We start from the raw sequence: 20,006 nt of genomic DNA, 5'->3' as shown, positions 1-20,006 counted from the left end.
CAACTATGATGCGGGAACTATAACTATCTATTTGCTTATTTATTTATGGGAAGTAGGAACAGAGAGGAAAAAAATTAAAAATACTATGGAAGAATGTGAGTTATTTTGAAGGAATTCTAGTCTAGGCAAGAGGTGTATAATTTAAACCCAGAAAAGAATGATAGAAAACTGAGTATCAGGGATGGAAGAATTTGAGCGAAGAAGTGAAAATTCATTTATGTCCTTGGTTTAGCCTAGCCCTATCTGACATAAGACAGTGTGTACCATGTCCCAGAAAAGGTTTATAATTTATAAAGCTTTGAATTGCCAGGGATAAGCCATGAATTACAGGGTGATTTTAAAAGCTTTACATTCTAAGATAAGCCCCTATTTATGCTTTTTCCTCATCAAAAAATGGGAACTCCTGTTTTTTTGTGAAACTGACCCAAATGTTTTCGAATAGGATTTTACTGGTATACAAAAATTTAAACTATAAATGCAGCCTTCTTTATTCTGAAACTCTTCCCTTTCATTGTGCAGATAGAGTTGCAATCAGTTATTTAAAAAGTGATCTATGTATTTTTTTGGATCAGGATAATAGAGGACCTAACACAAATTTCATGAGCAATCTTTGACTTTCTAATAGCTGACAATTTCTTTCATTATCTACACTATTATTCTTTTTTTTAAAATTTCTTTTCAGTGTAACAGTATTCATTGTTTTTGCACCACACCCAGTGCTCCATGCAATACGTGCCCTCCCCAATACCCACCACCTGGTTCCCCCAGCCTCCCACCCTCTGCCCCTTCAAAACCCTCAGGTTGTTTTTCAGAGTCCATAGTCTCTCATGGTTCACCTCCCCTTCCAATTTCCCTCAACTCTCTTCTCCTCTCTAACTCCCCATGTTATTTGTTATGCTCCACAGATAAGTGAAACCATGAAAATTGACTCTCTCTGCTTGACTGATTTCACTCAGCATCATCTCTTCCAGTCCTGTCCATGTTGCTACAAGAGTTGGGTATTCATCCTTTCTGATGGAGGCATAATACCCCATAGTGTATATGGACCACATCTTCCTTATCCATTCATCCGTTGAAGGGCATCTTGGTTCTTTCCACAGTTTGGCGACCGTGGCCATTGCTGCTATAAACATTGGGGTACAGATGGCCCTTCTTTTCACTACATCTGTATCTTTGGGGTAAATACCCAGGAGTGCAATGGCAGGGTCATAGGGAAGTTATATTTTTAATTTCTTGAGGAATCTCCACACTGTTCTCCAAAGAGGCTGCACCAACTTGCTTTCCCACCAACAGTGTAAGAGGGTTCCCCTTTCTCCACATCCTCTCCAACACATGTTGTTTCCTGTCTTGCTAATTTGGGCCATTCTAACTGGTGTAAGGTAATATCTCAATGTGGTTTTAATTTGAATCTCCCTGAGGGCTAGTGATGATGAACATTTTTTCATGTGTCTGATAGCCATCTGTATGTCTTCACTGGAGAATTGTCTATTCATATCTTTTGCCCATTTTTTGACATGATTATCTGTTTTGTGTGTGTTGAGTTTGAGGAGTTCTTTATAGATACTGGATATCAGCCTTTTGTCTGTACTGTCATTTGCAAATATCTTCTCCCATTCTGTGGGCTGCCTCTTTGTTTTCCTGTTTCCTTTGCTGTGCAGAACTTTTGATTTTGATGAAGTCCCAAAAGTTCATTTTTGCTTTTGTTTCCTTTGCCTTTGGAGACATATCTTGAAAGAAGTTGCTGTGGCTGATATTGAAGAGGTTACTGCCTATGTTCTCCTCTAGGATTCTGATGGATTCCTGTCTCACGTTGAGGTCTTTTATCCATTTTGAGTTTATCTTTGTGTACGGTGTAAGAGAATGGTCTAGTTTCATTCTTCTACATATAGCTGCCCAGTTTACCCAGCACTATTTATTGAAGAGACTGTCTTTTTTCCACTGCATATTCTTAAATTGGCTTTCTAACTCTGAATTTTGATGTTTATCATTACCTGACAAATGACTATTTCAGGTTATTTCAGGTGCTTGGGAAGGTTTAATGTTGATAGGGTTGCCATCCCTTTACGACTCAGGGTATATGGAATTATTTAAATATTTAATTATTTAAATATTTAATTATTTAATATTTAATTATTTAATATTTAAATATTTCCACAGCGGGTTCCTCAGAGTGTCACGCCAGGTGTAGTCTACAATATGTGAGCTGAAGCACTATACAGTACTATTACACATTAACTTAAGTCCGTTGAGACAAAGATACTAGTCGGGCCCACAAAAACTGTGACACTTTAGCCTTAGTTGCTTACTGGATATAAACTCAGTAACCCATGTCCCAGACTCCCTATTTTAAGGAAGAAAATAAAATTAAGAACAGGTAGGAAGTGCTCAGATCGTTGCTTTTCATACCGAGGAGTGCTTCACAACGGATACAGACAAGAGAGATTCTAAGGGACTTAACATCTATATCCTCAGCTTCCCGTGTGTGCCTTCCTAGACTGGTCTGCCTAAGTGCACTCCTGTGGTGTTGGTTCTTTCTCACCTTCCCTTCACACTGATCTTTCTTCCACTTTACAAAAGAAAGGTCTAACACTCTCTCATCAGGAATCTCACTAAGTATGGTACACTGCTCCACGACATAAAACGTCTTGGACACCAAAGGGACAATCAGAAATATTTGCGACCTAAAAGCCTCCTTATACGAGGGAGTCCATGATTTTCAAGATTCTTTATAGCATCTATTATTTAATAAACTTTAGCTTTTTTATCTACTTTCAGTAAAAAAGTAGGGACTATGGGACTTAATTTAACACTTTGCTTAGGGCTCTGGAATGGAAAATCAACCAGATGCTTGACCTAATGCACTACCAGTTTGCTAAAGCTTTTGAGTATGTGAAAACTTGGGTCACTGTGTGTGTGTTGTGTGTGTCTCTTTTACTCAAAACCATGCAAATGGGAGGCAAGTACAGTTTGATTTACATGAATAGTCTTACTACATATGAATGCTTAGGTCATAAAGAGCAAGAGATAAACAATTTTATTAAGCCTCTTCTGTTATTAAATGAATATATAGTTGATTTCCTACATTTATAGGAATTCACTCCCTTCTTCATCCCTTGAACACATGACACATTCATCATTGCCAAAGAACTGATTTTTTTTTTTTTTTCTGGATGGCTAGGAAGGGAAAAAAATGATCATTGATATTTTGCACCAGTTTGAATGTGGGGATAAAAATCTCTGAAAGTAGAAGTGTTAGCAATAGCATTTACATGTCTTCTTACAAATTACAATGCATTTTTTCTTATTCCACCTCATTACACAACAGCCCTGAGATCATGGAAGTTATTTTTATCCCTATTTTACAAATGAGAAAATTGACATGCCAGAAGACATCCAGGTAGTCATAAGCCAAACTAGGATTACAAAGTTAAGCCTTTGGTCTCTGAGGTTTGATTTCCCACTCTATTAAACTACCTCTTGTGAAAATTGTTCAACTGGCTAAAGACTATGTTCTCTAGGTAAGCTTTTATAATATGCAGTTCAGGTGACGACCCCACTGCCAAAGAGCAAAATCTGTCTTAATTTTGGCTAGGAAAGCAATATATGTATGATTTATAACGAAAGGACTTTTCCTCCCAGAAATTCACAAAATGTAATTCCTATGTCCGTTTAAGGAATCGTGGTGTTTAAATAACCCTTCAAGTGTGCTTCAAGGAAATGAACTGTATCTTTTAAGATTTCAAAGAAGCATTCATGTCTAAAAAAAACTATAAGGAAGGATCTTGATAAGTCACTTGGTCTGTTTCATTGGTTTTTGGCCGAGTACTGTTAATACAAGTTCTAACTCAGAACACCCAAATGATGATGGGATATGAGGAGCTAACCAAACATGAGTCGAAGGGCATGTGATTCCAGAGCAGCCTGGTATCTGGTTCTTAACTGGACATTGTGTTGAGACTTTTGTTCTAGAAAGAATTAAGAACACTTCCGTGTGATTTGTGACGTTCTCACTCTTCAAGCTTGTGCTATACATCACAATTGCTAAATTATAGCTATTGTTTGCTTTATGAGAACTTGGAGGAAAAAAAGGATAAAACTATGTTATCATGCTAGGGGAAAGGATGTGGGTGGACTGGAGAAAGGATGGGGGGCAAATAATAACCAAAAAACACCCTAAGAATAACACAGATGACATAATCACCTTTATGTAAAATGTATGTATAGTCATATACATGTATCAAATGATCACACTTCAGTAAAATTCTGTGTGTATACATTTTATTTTTTAATTAATAGCCATTTTAGAGCATTTTATTTACAGAAAAATAAACAGAACATACAGGGTTCCCACATACCACTCCAACCATTCCCATATATGTTCTATAATAAACAACATGTTCTACCTTCTCTGAGTTTTTTGCTACTTATGGCAAATTAATTTAAATTTGGAGAGTATCACGATGGCAAAAATGCCCTTCAAATCACCTTTATGAGGAATTCCACACCTTGCCCTAGTTGGTGACCCTGACGGCAGTGTGTGAAGAGTCTGAGCCGGAGTCCGTCTAAGCTGTAGTGTTAACACAGCACCTGGGTGACTGGGGTGCACAGGCTGAGAACTCCTGCGCTAGAAATTCTTATCCCTGGACGGAAAACCTCTCTTGAAAGGATTTCCCACACCACCTCCACATAAAGATCTGAAGTCTGATGCTCCAATTTACAACAAAACAAAAGATTGTGTTCATTTTCAAATTCTCTGTCAGATGTCAACATGGAAAAATTGTTAAGAGTCTGGGGTCATCTGAGGACCCATGAACACAATAAATTGAGTGATAATGAAAAGTAAAATTTTTAAAAATATCACATACTATTTACTTGTTTGGATATCAAAAGTAAGGAAATCTTAACATTATCAAAATACTCTAAAGAAGATGTAATGTCAATTACCTCTGATCTCTCTGATATGAGGAATTTGAGAGGCAGGGCCAGGGGCATGGAGGGAAAAAAGGAAACAAGATGGGCTCAGGAGGGAGAAAAACCTAAAAACCTCTTAATCTCACAAAACAAACAGGGTTGCTGGGTGGTAGAGGGGTAGGGAGAGGGAGGTTGGGTGATGGACATTGGGGAGGGTATGTGCTATAGTGAGTGCTGTGAAGTGTGTAAACCTAATGAGTCACAGAGCTGTGTCCCTGGGGCAAACAGCACATTATATGTTAATAAAGAAGAAGAAGAAGAAGAAGATGTAATGTCAAATTACTATCAATACATTTCATGTACTGAATATATAAATTTTTTTTGTTGTACACATTTTGATGAAATATATTTGGAATTTTTACCAAAAGTACTAGGTCATCAACTCTAGGTAACAAAATTCCAAAGACTAACAGGATTTATGTGACTGTGCATTCAAGAGTGGGCTTCTGAATTATTTAGTGTCTAATCCAAGGTGACCCAAAGGCTAGTCACAAGTGTTTTAGACTCAGTTTCAGGGTTGGAGGTGAGCCTTAACACTTACCAGGCAAAGTGTGGTTCCTAGACCGGCGACATCAGTGTTGGTCTGGGAACGGTTAGAAATGCAGACACTCAGGCCCCACCCCAGAGCCACTGAAACAAAATCTGCATTTTTAACATGACCCCCAAGATACTCATCTGCATGTAAAAATTTGAGAAAACTTCCCTTAGCTATTTCAGAGTCCTGATCCTTTCCGAATTTTCCCAGCTTTGAATGAACTGCCAGCACTGCTCCCTACTTTTCCCACACAGCCACACACCCCATCATTTTCATTTAGATGATCATCTCCTGACCCTCATTCTCATTTCCAGAGGGAAACTCACGCAAATTCCAACCAGGTAACTCATAGGCTTCCTTCATAAATCTCTCTCTGGCAGCCAAAGAAAATTCTTCATCTTGAAAATTAGTATTTCTGAATAATTTTCTGACAGTCCTGAGCCCACCCAGTAGTTTCTTTACTGCAAGTAGTTTTCTTTCCGCAAGTAAAGGACAGGGTGCGGGTCATTCTCTCCAGCTAGCACAAGGCTGTTCACTATTAACTGTCCTACATGCTTGCTTCAAAGCCTTGCTTTAGCCTTTCTAGGATTGTACTTCAGTAAAAAGCAGTCAGCCCACTAAAGCAAGCAAAAACAAAAACAAAAAACAAAAGACCCCAAGAATCTGTCCTATGTAAAAAGAACAATGTTATTACAGACAGCGGTGTCACAGGTTCCCACAATTTTGGTGTCACAGAGAGCTGCTGCTACATCACCGTTATTACTCTGGAGCCACTTGGGAACATGCTAATTTATGCCCAAAGCAATATTAGTATTATTGTTTATTTTACTTTCATTATCTAAAGAGGCACAGTCCACACTAGATAGGTTGCTGTAATTCTGCTTTCTCCTGGTGGGAGACTGGAAAAAAGGTGGTAATGGTAACAAAGAAAAGCAGCCAACAGTTTCAGCAAATAACACTGCAAAAGTCAGATATCATTTCTTATTTTCCAGTTACTCCGGTTCCCATCATCAAGTCACCGCAGACAGTGGCGTGCGTGCGCTGCGGAGGAATCACTCAGGTAAGCGGAGGCTCCTCCTTCTGTTCCTCCATCTGCTAAGCTGTTAACATGAAGACATACTGACAAGGGCTCAAGGAAAACATGGAATATTTCATCAGTAAGATTATGCTGCCCTAGAGACAGATGTTAGAAAGCTGTAATATTTAAAAATAAAGAGATAAACACATGCTTGAAGGGAAGGAATAGTTTTAGAGCTGGGAGAGAAAATTAAAAAGACACAAAGGAAAGATGGGAAGACAGATGAAAGGTCTGCATTACCACAGGAAACAGCAAATCCTTATTTTGAGGGGGAAAACTTTTCTATCTGCCCCAGGCCATCATTTACTATTAGGTAAGCATTCTCAGAGAGCAAGGGGCAAATCTGTAAGAAGTGCTTAGCGGGGCTGATTATGATTACAGAGAACAGATTTATTTCTTGTCATCAGATGGTTAATGTCAAGGCTTTGACTTAAAACCATATACCCTGGTTTTCACAAAAATTTAAACATGAGAAATGTTATATACTATGGTAGCTCACATTCAGTGAACAGAAAAACAGTGTTAAGTAATGATAACCCTGGGTTTATCTGGGGACTTACACTGTAGAGGTCAAAGCACTTTGTCTTCACTTATCTTTACTGGACAGGATTATAATGGCGGGTTATATAAAAATACTTACAAATGACATAGAGTTGCCATGTATTAAGTCAACAGAATATTTTAAACTGTAGATTTTCCTTATTTGCTATAGTTTTCACACCTTTATGAATAAAATGCAAAGAGTGGCAATGGGAAAGTGAAAGAAACTATGGCCTTGAATTCAAATAGACTTGGGTTCAGGTCCCAGATATTTACTTTGCTTCTTTGAGCTTCAGCTTTATCACCAATAAAACAGGGATCATGATACCTACCCTTAGAAGGGGTACTGAGAGAGTTGAATACATCATTAATAGAAGTCCTACATTATACCTGAATATCATAGGTACTCTAAAAATGGAAAGTTATGTCATTAAGAAAAAAAAATTGACACAAACAAGGAGATTAGATACTGCAATTTAGTTACTGGTTGTCCTTTTGTCAAAATCTCTAAGTTCTGATTGCGTAGTAGAAGCCCTTACTCATGACTTTCTCCAACTGGGAAAGAGAAGGAGAACATGTCCTCAAGAAAGGGGAGGGTAAGATAGAGGATGAGTTCCCAGAAAAAGGAAGAGAAAATAGAATACTTCTTCAAGAAAAGAAGAGGAAGGAGGGCATGAGGTCTGACTTGAAGGTCCTCACTGTACCCTCAAGAAATGAAAACCCAGGTAAGTAATGGCCAAACCTGCAAGACAGGAGCTTCAGGGATTTGCCCAGCTTCCTGTTCAGCATTCTAGGAGAAGACAACCTTGCAAGACAACCACACCCAACACAGGACTACTACAGAGTAAAATGGTGGCGTGGGGACCATCAGCCAAAGAAGGTTCTGTGATGGCAGGCCTCGAACTTTCTTGGCTCTTGTGCAGGAGGCTCTTGTGTCCAAGTATTCCTTTAGGATCCCAGTAGGGTATACAGAAGGTTGCTGTTGAGAGTTAGAAGCCATTGGGGTCACTGTGAGATGACCCCAGCAGAGGTGTGACAGAGCAGACAGGCTGAGCCAGGGCTCAGAGGGCAGACGCGGCTGAGTCGTGAGGAACGGCAAAGCTGTTGAGAAGTGAGAAGAGAGCAAGTGAGCACAGGAGGGCTACAGGCTCTCAACACTCTACAATAATAGCACACTGGCTTACCAAATGACAGACTTCCTCAGCAGATCAAGAAGGTACCAGTACCCAGTTTACACTAGATATATCTCTGTGGACACCAGTGACAATTCAGGTAATGGCACAAAGATCCACACGTGGATCTGGGGCTCTCTCCTGTCCCAGCCAGCAGGACACATTAACTTTTCCTGGTACCTAAAATCTACTTCTGGAAGGAGGAAGAGGGAGCACACTGAAACACCCCAAAAATCCTATTTTGAACCTAGAGAAACCAAGATACTTTTGCTTGCCATCTTCAAATTCTAGCCCATCCTACTCTACTCAAAAAGAAATTTATTTCAATTCTAAAGAAATGAAAGGCCTTTTTAGCTCTTGATAAGCTAGATACAATGTGTCCAATTCTATAAGTCATGTTTTCTTTCTGAGAGACCTGGAGATGAAACCAAAATATCCATTATGTCTCTTTATTCATAACTTTAAGGTGTTCTAATTATACTAGGTAATAGAAGTAAGATCTTATATACATTTTCCCTACTTTCCTTTTAAAATTATTGCATAGGTAATTTGGGAGTTTCCTTTCTTCCTTTGTTCATTCAATGATTATTTACTGAGTACCTACAGTGAATGAATAATGTACCAGGAGTTTAGGAAACAAAGATAAATGAGACATGGACCCTATCCTTAATAAGGCAGAAAGGTTTCTAATGATATGTGAATGGAATTTCTAAGTTAAAGAAAAGCTAGTCGAGTACTGCTGCCCATTGCTAAATAACTACAAACAAAATAACAAAAACTTACAACTGTAAAGATGCATTTTTCTCATCTATCAAGTGCACATAAAAATAAAATAAAGTTTGATTATTATGCACAGACCGGCTAAAAAACATTTTTTCCTCATAAAATTATAATGACAGAAAAGTCAATTTCTAGAATAACAACAGTAAATCAAGTTGTAGGATAGAAGCATACAATACAAAATCTTATTTTTTTAAAAGTGTATTTGCTATAATAGAAGAGTAATAAGATATGAGAGAATGGGTTAGAAATACTATCATCATTACCTTTTTCAGTTTGTTTCAAGTATTAAGATAGACATGTGAAAAACCAAATATTATATTGTTTTAATTTTCTCTGTAAATACTGCTTGATAATTTTAAGACATCAAATTTTAAAAGTCAAAAAACAAGGTAATAAATGCCCTAGGATAGTTTGCTGTTTAAGGGTAAAGAAACAAAAAGTTTCTGGAGCCCAATGCCAGGGCTTGAACTCAGCACCCTGAGATCAAGACCTGAGCTGAGATCAAAAGTCGGACACTTAACCGACTAAGCCACCCAGGTGCCCCTGGAGTGAGAAATATTTTAATTGTTAACATGATTTTATAAGCACAAAACAGAATTTTATGCTCTACTTTAAAAGAAAAAAAAACTATGATGTTTTGAGGATGTTAGTCTATAGAAACAGCATTGTTGAATGATCTCAGAAAGGATTTTTCCCTCTGGCTCCTTGAAACACTGCCATTCACATAATTTTTAATATTCTCTCTTCCTTGTACCTTCTACCATAATGCTCACATTTGAATTTATATTCTGGAGCACAGACAGGGTATATAATTTAGGAAAAACCTCTGCTTTTATCAGTTACCCCTGATAAAGTTGGTATTTCATTCACCCTAAATGTACATCATACACTGATTGAAAAGTGACATTGTTAGAGATTATAAATAATTCAACAAATGGTATCTATCTGATTAGTATTTCAAAACAATATTTTATCTCTTCCCAACCCCCTCTTTATCTTCATAGAGTGTATTTGCATTTGAAATCTATGGTTTCTGGCATATCTGGGGTAAGGTTATACTAGGAATTTACCAGACCTGTCAGTCTCTAACTTTCTTCCATATTTCATTATATCATTCCAGTTATAATTAGTTGTCTGGTAAAATTAAGAACAGTCTATTTCAGTGAATGCTCATGTGAACATTTAACAACTTTTTGTTAGGATGACAGCTTAGCGACAGAAAGAATAAACCAGAAAGGAGAGTTGCTGAAGTAACCCTGGGTAACTCAATATTGCCAGCTCAATGGAAAATTTTGAGATTTTGCTTTTTTTTTTCTTTTTTGTTATTAATCATCGAGCACATATTTCTTGTCAGGAGATAAGCGTCAGTTTGATGGCACTCCTGCCTCAACTAGCATGTTTTGAACTGACCTGTCTTCACTGCTATGGCTCCCTAGAAACTTTGCTGTTGATTAGCCTTGATTCAGCTGAATGCTTTGACATTCAGCTTGTCAGTGAGAGCTATTTTAATCATTAAGATGCATCTCCCTTCCAAGACTGCAAACTGTTGCTGCTCATACACGACAGTCTACCATTTGATTACTGTGGAGAAGGAGAGGAAAGAAGCTGGATGGTTACTATTACTACGGATTATACCAAGAGCTAAAATTCCCAGAGTATCTGAGTGTGAGGAAGTGTGCTAAAGCAATTTACAGGGATCGTCTGATGTGATTCTCACCGTCCCGGAGTCTCACCACCACAGTGAGCAGCCCTGTTGTCCATTAATTATCTCTAAGTCATCTGCCCTCGTCTGTAAAGTGGAGTAGTGGTACCAACTTCAGGGGCTATTCTAAAGATTAAATGAGATTGTTCATAGACGTCTGTAAACTAGTCTCTGTAACATGGTGAGTTCTCATAGTTTTAGTCGTAATTTTTATTACTTTGTAGATGAACACACTCGCTCTGCTTCACCAACTGCCCTACTCACTATCGCCTCTAACTTTAACTATCTCTGTTGCCCACACCCAAAGGAGGAGATAAAATGGAAAGTTACTTCAGGACTTTTTTTCGTGAGTATTTGAACTCCAGCCCCAAGGAGGGTGTGCCATAATTATGGCAGAATAATCAACCTTTAAAATCCTTTCTTCCTACTCTTTCTTGGCCTCACAAGTAGGCTGTTCCCATTCAGGCAACTAAGCATCTATACGAGTGAAACCCTGCTGAGGATGGAGGTGAGGGATGAGAACTGAAACTTCACAGGCAGTTTGGGGGAGTTCGGAATAAAGGGGTCATTTCTTCCAGGCGTTAATGAGAGGCATAAAGGCAGCAAGGTGGCAGAATCCGAGTTTCTTATACCCAAGTTTGAACAGAGCAGAAAACGTGTCATGTGACTAAGCAGATGGTCCTGGGTAGCCTCACAGGGTTCCCTGTGCCACATAATGGAGAGGGAGCACCAGAAGGAGCCCAAGCGCTTAGCTGGGCAGGGAGGCAGAATTTCTCTTAGTTCATAGCACCACCAGGATGTTTCCCACTGTTGCAGAAACTATGTGGTCTGGTTACCAGAACTCATTCTTTTCCCTCCTGGGCACACAGCTACACTACACTTCCTAGCTTCCCCTGAAGTTAGTTGGGAAAAAATTGTACTGACTTTTAAAACCTATATAAACCTCCATATGCATTCTTCGCTTATCTGCATGTTGAATGTATATGAATCAGTAGGGGACACATGATTCTAGAAAGTGTGAGAGTCATTGCATCAGGGGTTCTTACCCTGAGATTTAATAATAAAATTAGGAGATTATGACCTTGGATTTGGAACAACAACAAAAAATCTGTATTTTCATTAACCGCTAACTGAAATTTAGCATTTTCTTTGATTATGAATGTAGGCACCAATGCCTAAGAGTACCAGCATGACTTGTGGCTTCGTCACCAACAAAAACACCTAAACCATAGGTATTTTCATGTTATATTACAGCTGTTGAAGGTACCTCAAAATATCATTTACAACCAAATTTTCCTTGAAGTGACCATAATTACTAGACCCCCAAAGAGGCACATACATAACAAATTTATTCTAAAATAGCTTGATAACTGTATTTCAATAAAATTGATTTCCTTTGAAATCCCATATGATTTGTCTGCCTTTTAAAAACAATTTTCTTAGAAGGGATCTTTAGGCTTCACTAGATTGCCAGAGGTGTTATAGAACAAAACAAGTTCAGAACAACTGTTTTAGATGTATTCCTCAATGACTTTATAGAGCAGGGCCCTGCTTTTCCTCTCCCCTGCATATCCCCGCCACAGTGCTGACCCTCGTTGGACTGTAATGTCATAAATAAGTTGGTATTTTGTTAACTTACTGAGATTGGAGGTTATTTCTTAAAAACAGCGCATGTAGACTAATCTCCTTGCTACCAAGGTCCAAACAAATATGGCAGAGAGTATAGAGACATTAAGAGGCCTCTGGATAGAAAGAACCCAGAAGTGAATAGTGAGGACCAAAGATCAGATGAGGCCAATAAAGATACTGATCTGGAAGGACAGTGATCCTATGTACAGGAATCCTCTTCTTCAACTTAGAAATAAAGTTCAATAATAGTGATATAAAAGAACCTTTCAATTATCCCTAAATTTGGACCCTGAGATTTACAACTGTCACACAATAATTTTCTTATTTCATATTATTTACTATTTTCTCTTCCCCTATTAGGGTGGCAACAATTTTTGTTTCTCATAGCAGGTATTAAGCACTTTTGAATTCATCAAAGTATATATAAATATATAAACATATAATAAATATATAATATAAAATATATAAATAACAAAATATATACACCCTTTATATATGTGAATATATGTAATTTATTTATTATTTTAAAGCAAGCTTCAATTAGTTCCGTTCTACTTAAGATTCTTTTTAGCTACAGTGTAACAACAGAAGAGAAGCCAGTAACCACAAAGACAAGATCAATATTATATAAGTCCTTCCATATGGGGATTTGAAAATTGGTAATTTTTTTAAAGGGCTTGTTGATTTAAATAAAATAGGCTTGATGGAGCCCTTCAAGGTTTTTTTTTCTGATTTTAAGTTTTTATTTTATTCTGGTTAGCTCACATACAGTATTCTATGGGTTTCAAGTGTACAGTCTCAACACTTCATATATAATACTGCACCCATCACAGCAAATGCACTCCTCAATCTCCATTACATATTTAACCAAATCCTCTACCACTTCAGGGTTTTTAAGGAAGATATAAATTTGACAACATTTCTCTTAGGACATTAAGTTTTGTTTTTTTTTCCCCAATTTATTTATTTTCAGAAAAACATTATTCATTATTTTTTTACCACACCCAGTGCTCCATGCAAGCTGTGCCCTCTATAATACCCACCACCTGGTACCCCAACCTCCCACCCCCCCGCCACTTCAAACCCCTCAGATTGTTTTTCAGAGTCCATAGTCTCTCATGGTTCACCTCCCCTTCCAATTTACCCAAATTCCCTACTCCTCTCTAACGCCCCTTGTCCTCCATGCTGTTTGTTATGCTCCACAAATAAGTGAAACCATATGATAATTGACTCTCTCTGCTTGACTTATTTCACTCAGCATAATCTCTTCCAGTCCCATCCATGTTGCTAAAAAAGTTGGGTATGCATCCTTTCTGATGAAGGCATAATACTCTATAGTGTATATGGACCACATCTTCCTTATCCATTCATCCGTTGAAGGGCATCTTGGTTCTTACCATAGTTTGGCGACTGTGGCCATTGCTGCTATAAACATTGGGGTACAGATGGCCCTTCTTTTCATGACATCTGTGTCTTTGGGGTAAATACCCAGGAGTGCAATTGCAGGGTCATAGGGAAGCTCTATTTTTAATTTCTTGAGGAATCTCCACACTGTTCTCCAAAGAGGCTGCACCAACTTGCATTCCCACCAACAGTGGAAGAGGGTTCCCCTTTCTCCACATCCTCTCCAACACATGTTGTTTCCTGTTTTGTTAATTTTGGCCATTCTAACTGGTGTAAGGTGATATCTCAATGTGGTTTTAATTTGAATCTCCCTGAGGGCTAATGATGATGAACATTTTTTCATGTGTCTGATAGCCATTTGTATTTCTTTCTTTTTTTTTTTTTTAAGATTTTATTTATTTATTTGACAGAGAGTGATCACAAGTAGGCAGAGAGGCAGGCAGAGAGAGAGAGAGAGAGGAGGAAGCAGGCTCCCTGCTGAGCAGAGAGCCCGATGTGGGACTCGATCCCAGGACCCTGAGATCATGACCTGAGCCGAAGGCAGTGGCTTAATCCACTGAGCCACCCAGGCGCCATTTGTATTTCTTGATTGGAGAAGTGTCTGTTCATATCTTCTGCCCATTTTTTGATGTGTTTGTCTGTTTCGTGTGGGTTGAGTTTGAGGAGTTCATTATAGATCCTGGATATCAACCTTTTGTCTGTACTGTCATTTGCAAATATCTTCTCCCATTCCGTGGGTTGCCTCTTTGTTTTTTTGACTGTTTCCTTTGCTGTGCAGAAGCTTTTGATTTTGATGAAGTCCCAGAAGTTTATTTTCGCTTTTGTTTCCTCTTTGCCTTTGGAGACGTATCTTGAAAGAAGTTGCTGTGGCTGATATCAAAGAGATTACTGCCTATGTTCTCCTCTAAGATTCTGATGGATTCCTGTCTCATGTTGAGATCTTTTATCCATTTTGAGTTGATCTTTGTGTACGGTGTAAGAGAATGGTCGAGTTTCATTCTTCTGCATATAGCTGTCCAGTTTTCCCAGCACCATTTATTGAAGAGACTGTCTTTTTTCCACTGTATATTTTTTCCTGTTTTGTCAAAGATTAATTGACCATAGAGTTGAGGGTCCATATCTGGGCTCTCTATTCTGTTCCACTGGTCTATGTGTCTGTTTTTATGCCAGTACCATGCTGTCTTGGTGAAATCAGGTAAGGTGATGCCGCCAGCTTTATTTTTGTTTTTCAACATTTCCTTAGCGATTCGGGGTCTCTTCTGATTCCATACAAATTTTAGGATTATTTGCTCCAGCTCTTTGAAGAATGCCAGTGGAATTTTGATCGGAATGGCATTAAAAGTATAGATTGCTCTAGGCAGTATAGACATTTTAACAATGTTTATTCTTCCGATCCAAGAGCATGGAATGGTCTTCCATCTATTTGTGTCTTCTTCAATTTCTTTCATGAGTGTTCTGTAGTTCCTCAAGTACAGATCCTTTACCTCTTTAGTTAGGTTTATTCCAAGGTATCTTACGGTTCTTGGTGCTATAGTAAATGGAATCGATTCTCTAATTTCCCTTTCTGTATTTTCATTGTTAGTGTATAAGAAAGCCACTGATTTCTGCACATTGACTTTGTATCCTGCCACGTTGCTGAATTGCTGTATGAGTTCTAGTAGTTTGGGGGTGGAGTCTTTTGGGTTTTCCATATAAAGAATCATGTCATCTGCGAAGAGAGAGAGTTTGACATCTTTGTTACCAATTTGGATACATTTTATTTCTCTCTGTTGTCTGATTGCTGTTGCTAGGACTTCTAATACTATGTTGAACAAGAGTGGTGAAAGTGGGCATCCTTGTCTTGTTCCTGATCTCAATGGGAAGGCTGCAAGCTTTTTCCCATTGAGGATGATATTTGCTGTGGGTCTTTCATAGATAGATTTGATGAGGTTCAGGAATGTTCCCTCTATCCCTATACTTTGAAGCGTTTTAATCAGGAACAGATGCTGGATTTTGTCAAATGCTTTTTCTGCATCAATTGAGAGGACCATGCGGTTCTTCTCTCTTCTCATATTAATTTGTTGTATCACATTGATTGATTTGCGAATGTTGAACCATCCTTGTAGCCCAGGGATGAATCCCACCTGATCATGGTGGATAATCTTTTTAATGTGCTGTTGGATCCTGTTGGCTAGGATCTTGTTGAGAATCTTAGCATCCATATTCATCAGTGATATTGGTCTGAAATTCTCCTTTTTGGTAGGGTCCTTGCCTGGTTTGGGGATCAGGGTAATGCTGGCTTCATAGAAAGAGTCTGGAAGTTTTCCTTCTGCTTCAATTTTTTGAAACAGCTTCAGGAGAATAGGTGTTATTTCTTCTTTAAAGGTTTGGTAGAATTCCCCAGGGAATCCATCAGGTCCTGGGCTCTTGTTTTTTGGGAGGTTTTTGATCACTGATTCAATCTCGTTATTAGATATCGGTCTATTCAGGTTGTCGATTTCTTCCTGGACATTAAGTTTATCTAATTTTCCTTCCCTTTTAGACTATTTTGCTGCCTTCATCTTAAACTTTGACTAAATGAATCAGTCATTTTGAAATGTTCAGGTTGTTAAAATCAAATGCAAAGTCTCCTCTAAGGTTACAATATTTCTAACCTCCATGGAATTATGGTATCTAAATTTTCATAGCCTATAGAACTATACTTGAATGAGAATAAAACAGGTTTAGTGTGCAATACAGTTTGGGCTTCAGCATTAAAAGGTCTAAAAAAATATAGTACATTTATTCTTAAGTGTTATAGAACAGAGGCGCTTTGGTGGCTCAGTCAGTTCGTCAACTGCCTTTGGCTCAGGTCATGATCCCAGGGTCATTTGAGATCCCCACATCAGGTTTCCTGCTCAGTGGGGAGCCTGCTTCTCCCTCTCCCTCTGCCTGCTGCTCCCCGTGCTTGTGCATACTCTCTGTCAAATAAATAAATAAAATCCCTAAGTATTATATAATCAACTATCCAGATCATGATTGTATACCAACTCCAAGCCTCATACCTGCCAAGTAAAAATTCTTTAAGAATGAGTACTCAAAAAAAACAAAAAAAACAAAAAAAAAGAAAAGAAAAAGAAAGAAAGAAAGAAAATGGTATTGGAGAACTATAGTTTTTAACATGGAAAAAAGTCTACATTAGAGAAATACAAGTTACTAAACAGACTTAAAGTGATCAATTTTTTAAAAAATTCATGTATGTGATTATGAATAAACAAACAGCCGGCATGACGGAATAAGATGAGTGAATCAAGCAGCATGTACTCTGATTGTATACCGTGTCTGTCCCTCATGACTGGACTTTGTTAGAGGAAGTTCCCTTTCTCATTTGTAAGGGTAAGGTGACAGGTTAGAAGTTAGAGCTTCTAAACGGACAGTGGCTCATTGAGCCTTGAGACTCTTAGGGGGTTACAAAGTCCTGATGTCATTTAGTCTTTTAAAACAACTTCTTAGTGGCCGCTTAGTGTTAGCATCAATGCGTATTAGGAAGTATAAAACTGCTTTGGTTCTGTGACTTTTCATGTTTCTGCACATTCAAAAAAGAATAGCATAATGAACCCCCAAGTTCCAAGCTGAGTCTCCCCCCCCCCCCGTTGCCAACTTCAACAATTCTCATCTGTTGCCATTTTTAAATTTCTTACATTTCTCGCCCCCTAACTTTTTTCCTCTCGTTTTGGTGGAATATTTTCAAGTGGACCCGAGAGCTCTAGTTATTTCAGCAGGTGTCTCTAACAGATAAGGCTTTAAAAAGATCAATACCATTTCGCTCACCAAACAAAGTCACTGCCAACTCCTTAACGATACAGGCAGAGTTCACAAGTTTTGCTTGGTTGTCTCAAAATGTCCGGTGTTTGATTTGTTGATATCAGGACCCTAACCAGGCTCACAACATATATCTTTCAAGTTTATTTTAATTAGTTCCTCCTCCCTTTATTAAACTGACATTTATTTGCGCGTTGAAAAAGCCCGGTCATTTGTTCCGTAGAAATTCTCTTTGTGCACCCGGCTGGCCGCACCCCGGCCCACAGCCCGCCCCGGTGTCGAGTGTTTACAGCCCCGGCGCTAAGACGAGGAGCCCCGCTGGGACCAGGACTATTCGCGCTCACGGGCACGCGGCTGTCGCTGCCACGTCAAGGACATGCGCAGGCGCGGAGCAAGTCCCCCTTCAGTGACACGTCACACGGGCCCAGTGACCTCAAGCGCCGTCCGCCTGACCCGTAATTACAGTGTCTCGGTGTCACCTAACAGCCACCAGCCACGGGGACCGCTGGCGGATCTATGACGTCATCGGGAGCTGCGGCTGGCGACTTTCAGTCCTACCCTGTTCCCGCACGTCCCGGTTGTCATTCCAGAAACAAGAGCCTCCTCCTCCCACGAGGACACCCTGAAACACAATTTGCCCTAAAAAAGCTGGAAAACCGCTGGCTCCTCTGACTGGACTTGATCTAGTTTTAGAGGCATCCGGGTGCGGCCCTGCGCCCGCGGCGAGCCGTGACTTTCCCGCCGCTGCCCCCGCTGCCCAGGGTTACCAGGCGGCCAACACGAAGGGACGAGAGGGGCCCGGGCAGGCCAAGGCCTGGCGCGGGGACCCGGGGCAGGAGGCTGGGTCAGGACACCATACCTGGGCAGGTCCCGGGAGGCGGCATCCGACTCCCCCGCGCGGTTCCGCACGCCGGCGTCCCCCGCGCACTCGCCGGGCTCCTCGCCGTCCCCGCCGCTGTCGCCGGCCGCAGGGCTCCTCTCACCGGGGCCGGCCGGCGCACCCCCCACGGCGTCCCGGTCCTCCCCGGGGCCCGGCGCCCCGCGCCCGCCCTGCCGCAGCGCCTCGGCCAGGCGCGAGAGGTCGCGGCGCATGGCGTAGGCGTCCTCGCCGTCCGCGTAGTAGCGCGGCTCCACCTCGCTGACCCGGAAGTCCAGCGTGTCGGCGTAGAGGCGCAGCGCCGCGCGGTTGCTCCTGCGCACGTGCAGCGACACGTAGCGCGCGCCGAAGGTCTCCACCATGGCGCGCGACGCCTGGTCCATGAGCTTCTGCGCCAGGCCGAGGCGCCGGTGCGAGCGCTTCACCGCCAGCGACGTGATGTGGCCGTGCGGGACGTCGTCCGCGTCCTCCTCCATCTTGGCCAGCACGTAGCCCACCATGCGGCCGGCCTCGTCCTCGGCGACGTAGGACAGCTGCGGCCAGGACAGGCCGTGGTACAGGTAGTACTTCATCTGGTAGTTCTCGGGCAGGCACAGCAGGTTGCAGTGCTGCATGTTGACCAGGTCCCGCGGCCGCGCGTTGCGGATGTTCATGGCGGCGGCCAAGAGCGAGGCGGCGGGAGGGCCCAGCGAGGGGCGGTGGCCAGACACGAGCGCCGCTTCCCGCCTCGACAGCGTGGTCCGAGGGCCACAGTCCTGAGGCGGGACGCCGGAGACGTGCGAGGCGGAGATGGCCGGCAGGCGGAAGGGGCGGGGCTACGACGGGGCTTCCGGAGGTGCGCCACCCACTCCCAGCCAATGAGGGTTTCTCCTTACTGGGTGGGTGCGCGCGCCGGCAGTAGGGGGTGGGGACGTAGAGCTCATGGTGATCTCCGTGGTGGTCACTGTGCTGTTTCATCTGCGGCTGCCACTGTTCCTTTGTTTTAACTATAACTTCTTAATTTGCATGTGTCTGGGTCAACTTGGACGACCTGAGTAAACCCATATAACCAGAATGGAGACCAAGAATCAGCATGTTACACACACACCAGGAGCGCCCACTCAGATTCCCTTCCAGTACCCATCACGGAGATTTTTCTGCTTACTCCAGTAACCGTCACCTAGATTTCTTTCTTTTATTTTATTTTATTTTTTTTTAATTTTCATTTGTTTTTAAAATTTATTTTCAGCATAACAGTATTCATTGTTTTTGCTCCACACCAAGTGCTCCATGCAATCCGTGCCCTTTCCAATACCCACCACCTGGTTCCCCCAACCTCCCACCCCCCACACCCCCCTTCAAAACCCTGATTGTTTTTCAGAGTCCATAGTCTCTCATGATTCACCTCCCCTTCCAATTTCCCCCAACTCCCTTCTCCTCTCCATCTCCCCTTGTCCTCCATGCTATTTGTTATGCTCCACAAATAAGTGAAGCCATATGATAATTGACTCTCTCTGCTTAACTTATTTCACTCAGCATAATCTTTTCCAGTCCTA

At 40.9% G+C, this 20,006-nt stretch overlaps 1 protein-coding gene across 1 annotated transcript; it reads right to left on the bottom strand.

Annotated features, from left to right (window-relative positions):
* Positions 1-18,233: 18,233 nt before the first annotated feature.
* On the bottom strand, positions 18,234-19,136 carry NAA11 (N-alpha-acetyltransferase 11, NatA catalytic subunit). The gene has a single exon (XM_044225124.1). The coding sequence runs from the start codon at positions 19,122-19,124 to the stop codon at positions 18,234-18,236; it is 891 nt and encodes a 296-aa protein (XP_044081059.1). The 5' UTR covers positions 19,125-19,136.
* Between the last annotated feature and the right edge of the window lie 870 nt (positions 19,137-20,006).

The sequence above is a fragment of the Neovison vison genome, chromosome 11 (assembly GCF_020171115.1).
Source record: "Neovison vison isolate M4711 chromosome 11, ASM_NN_V1, whole genome shotgun sequence".
NCBI lineage: Eukaryota > Metazoa > Chordata > Mammalia > Carnivora > Mustelidae > Neogale > Neogale vison.
Note: the sequence above shows the minus strand (reverse complement) of the source record. Positions and strands in the feature narration are given on the sequence as shown.

Coding starts and splice junctions, on each gene's coding strand:
- NAA11 (XM_044225124.1), bottom strand. CDS start 19,124: ATGAACATCCGCAACGCGCGGCCGCGGGACCTGGTCAACATGCAGCAC.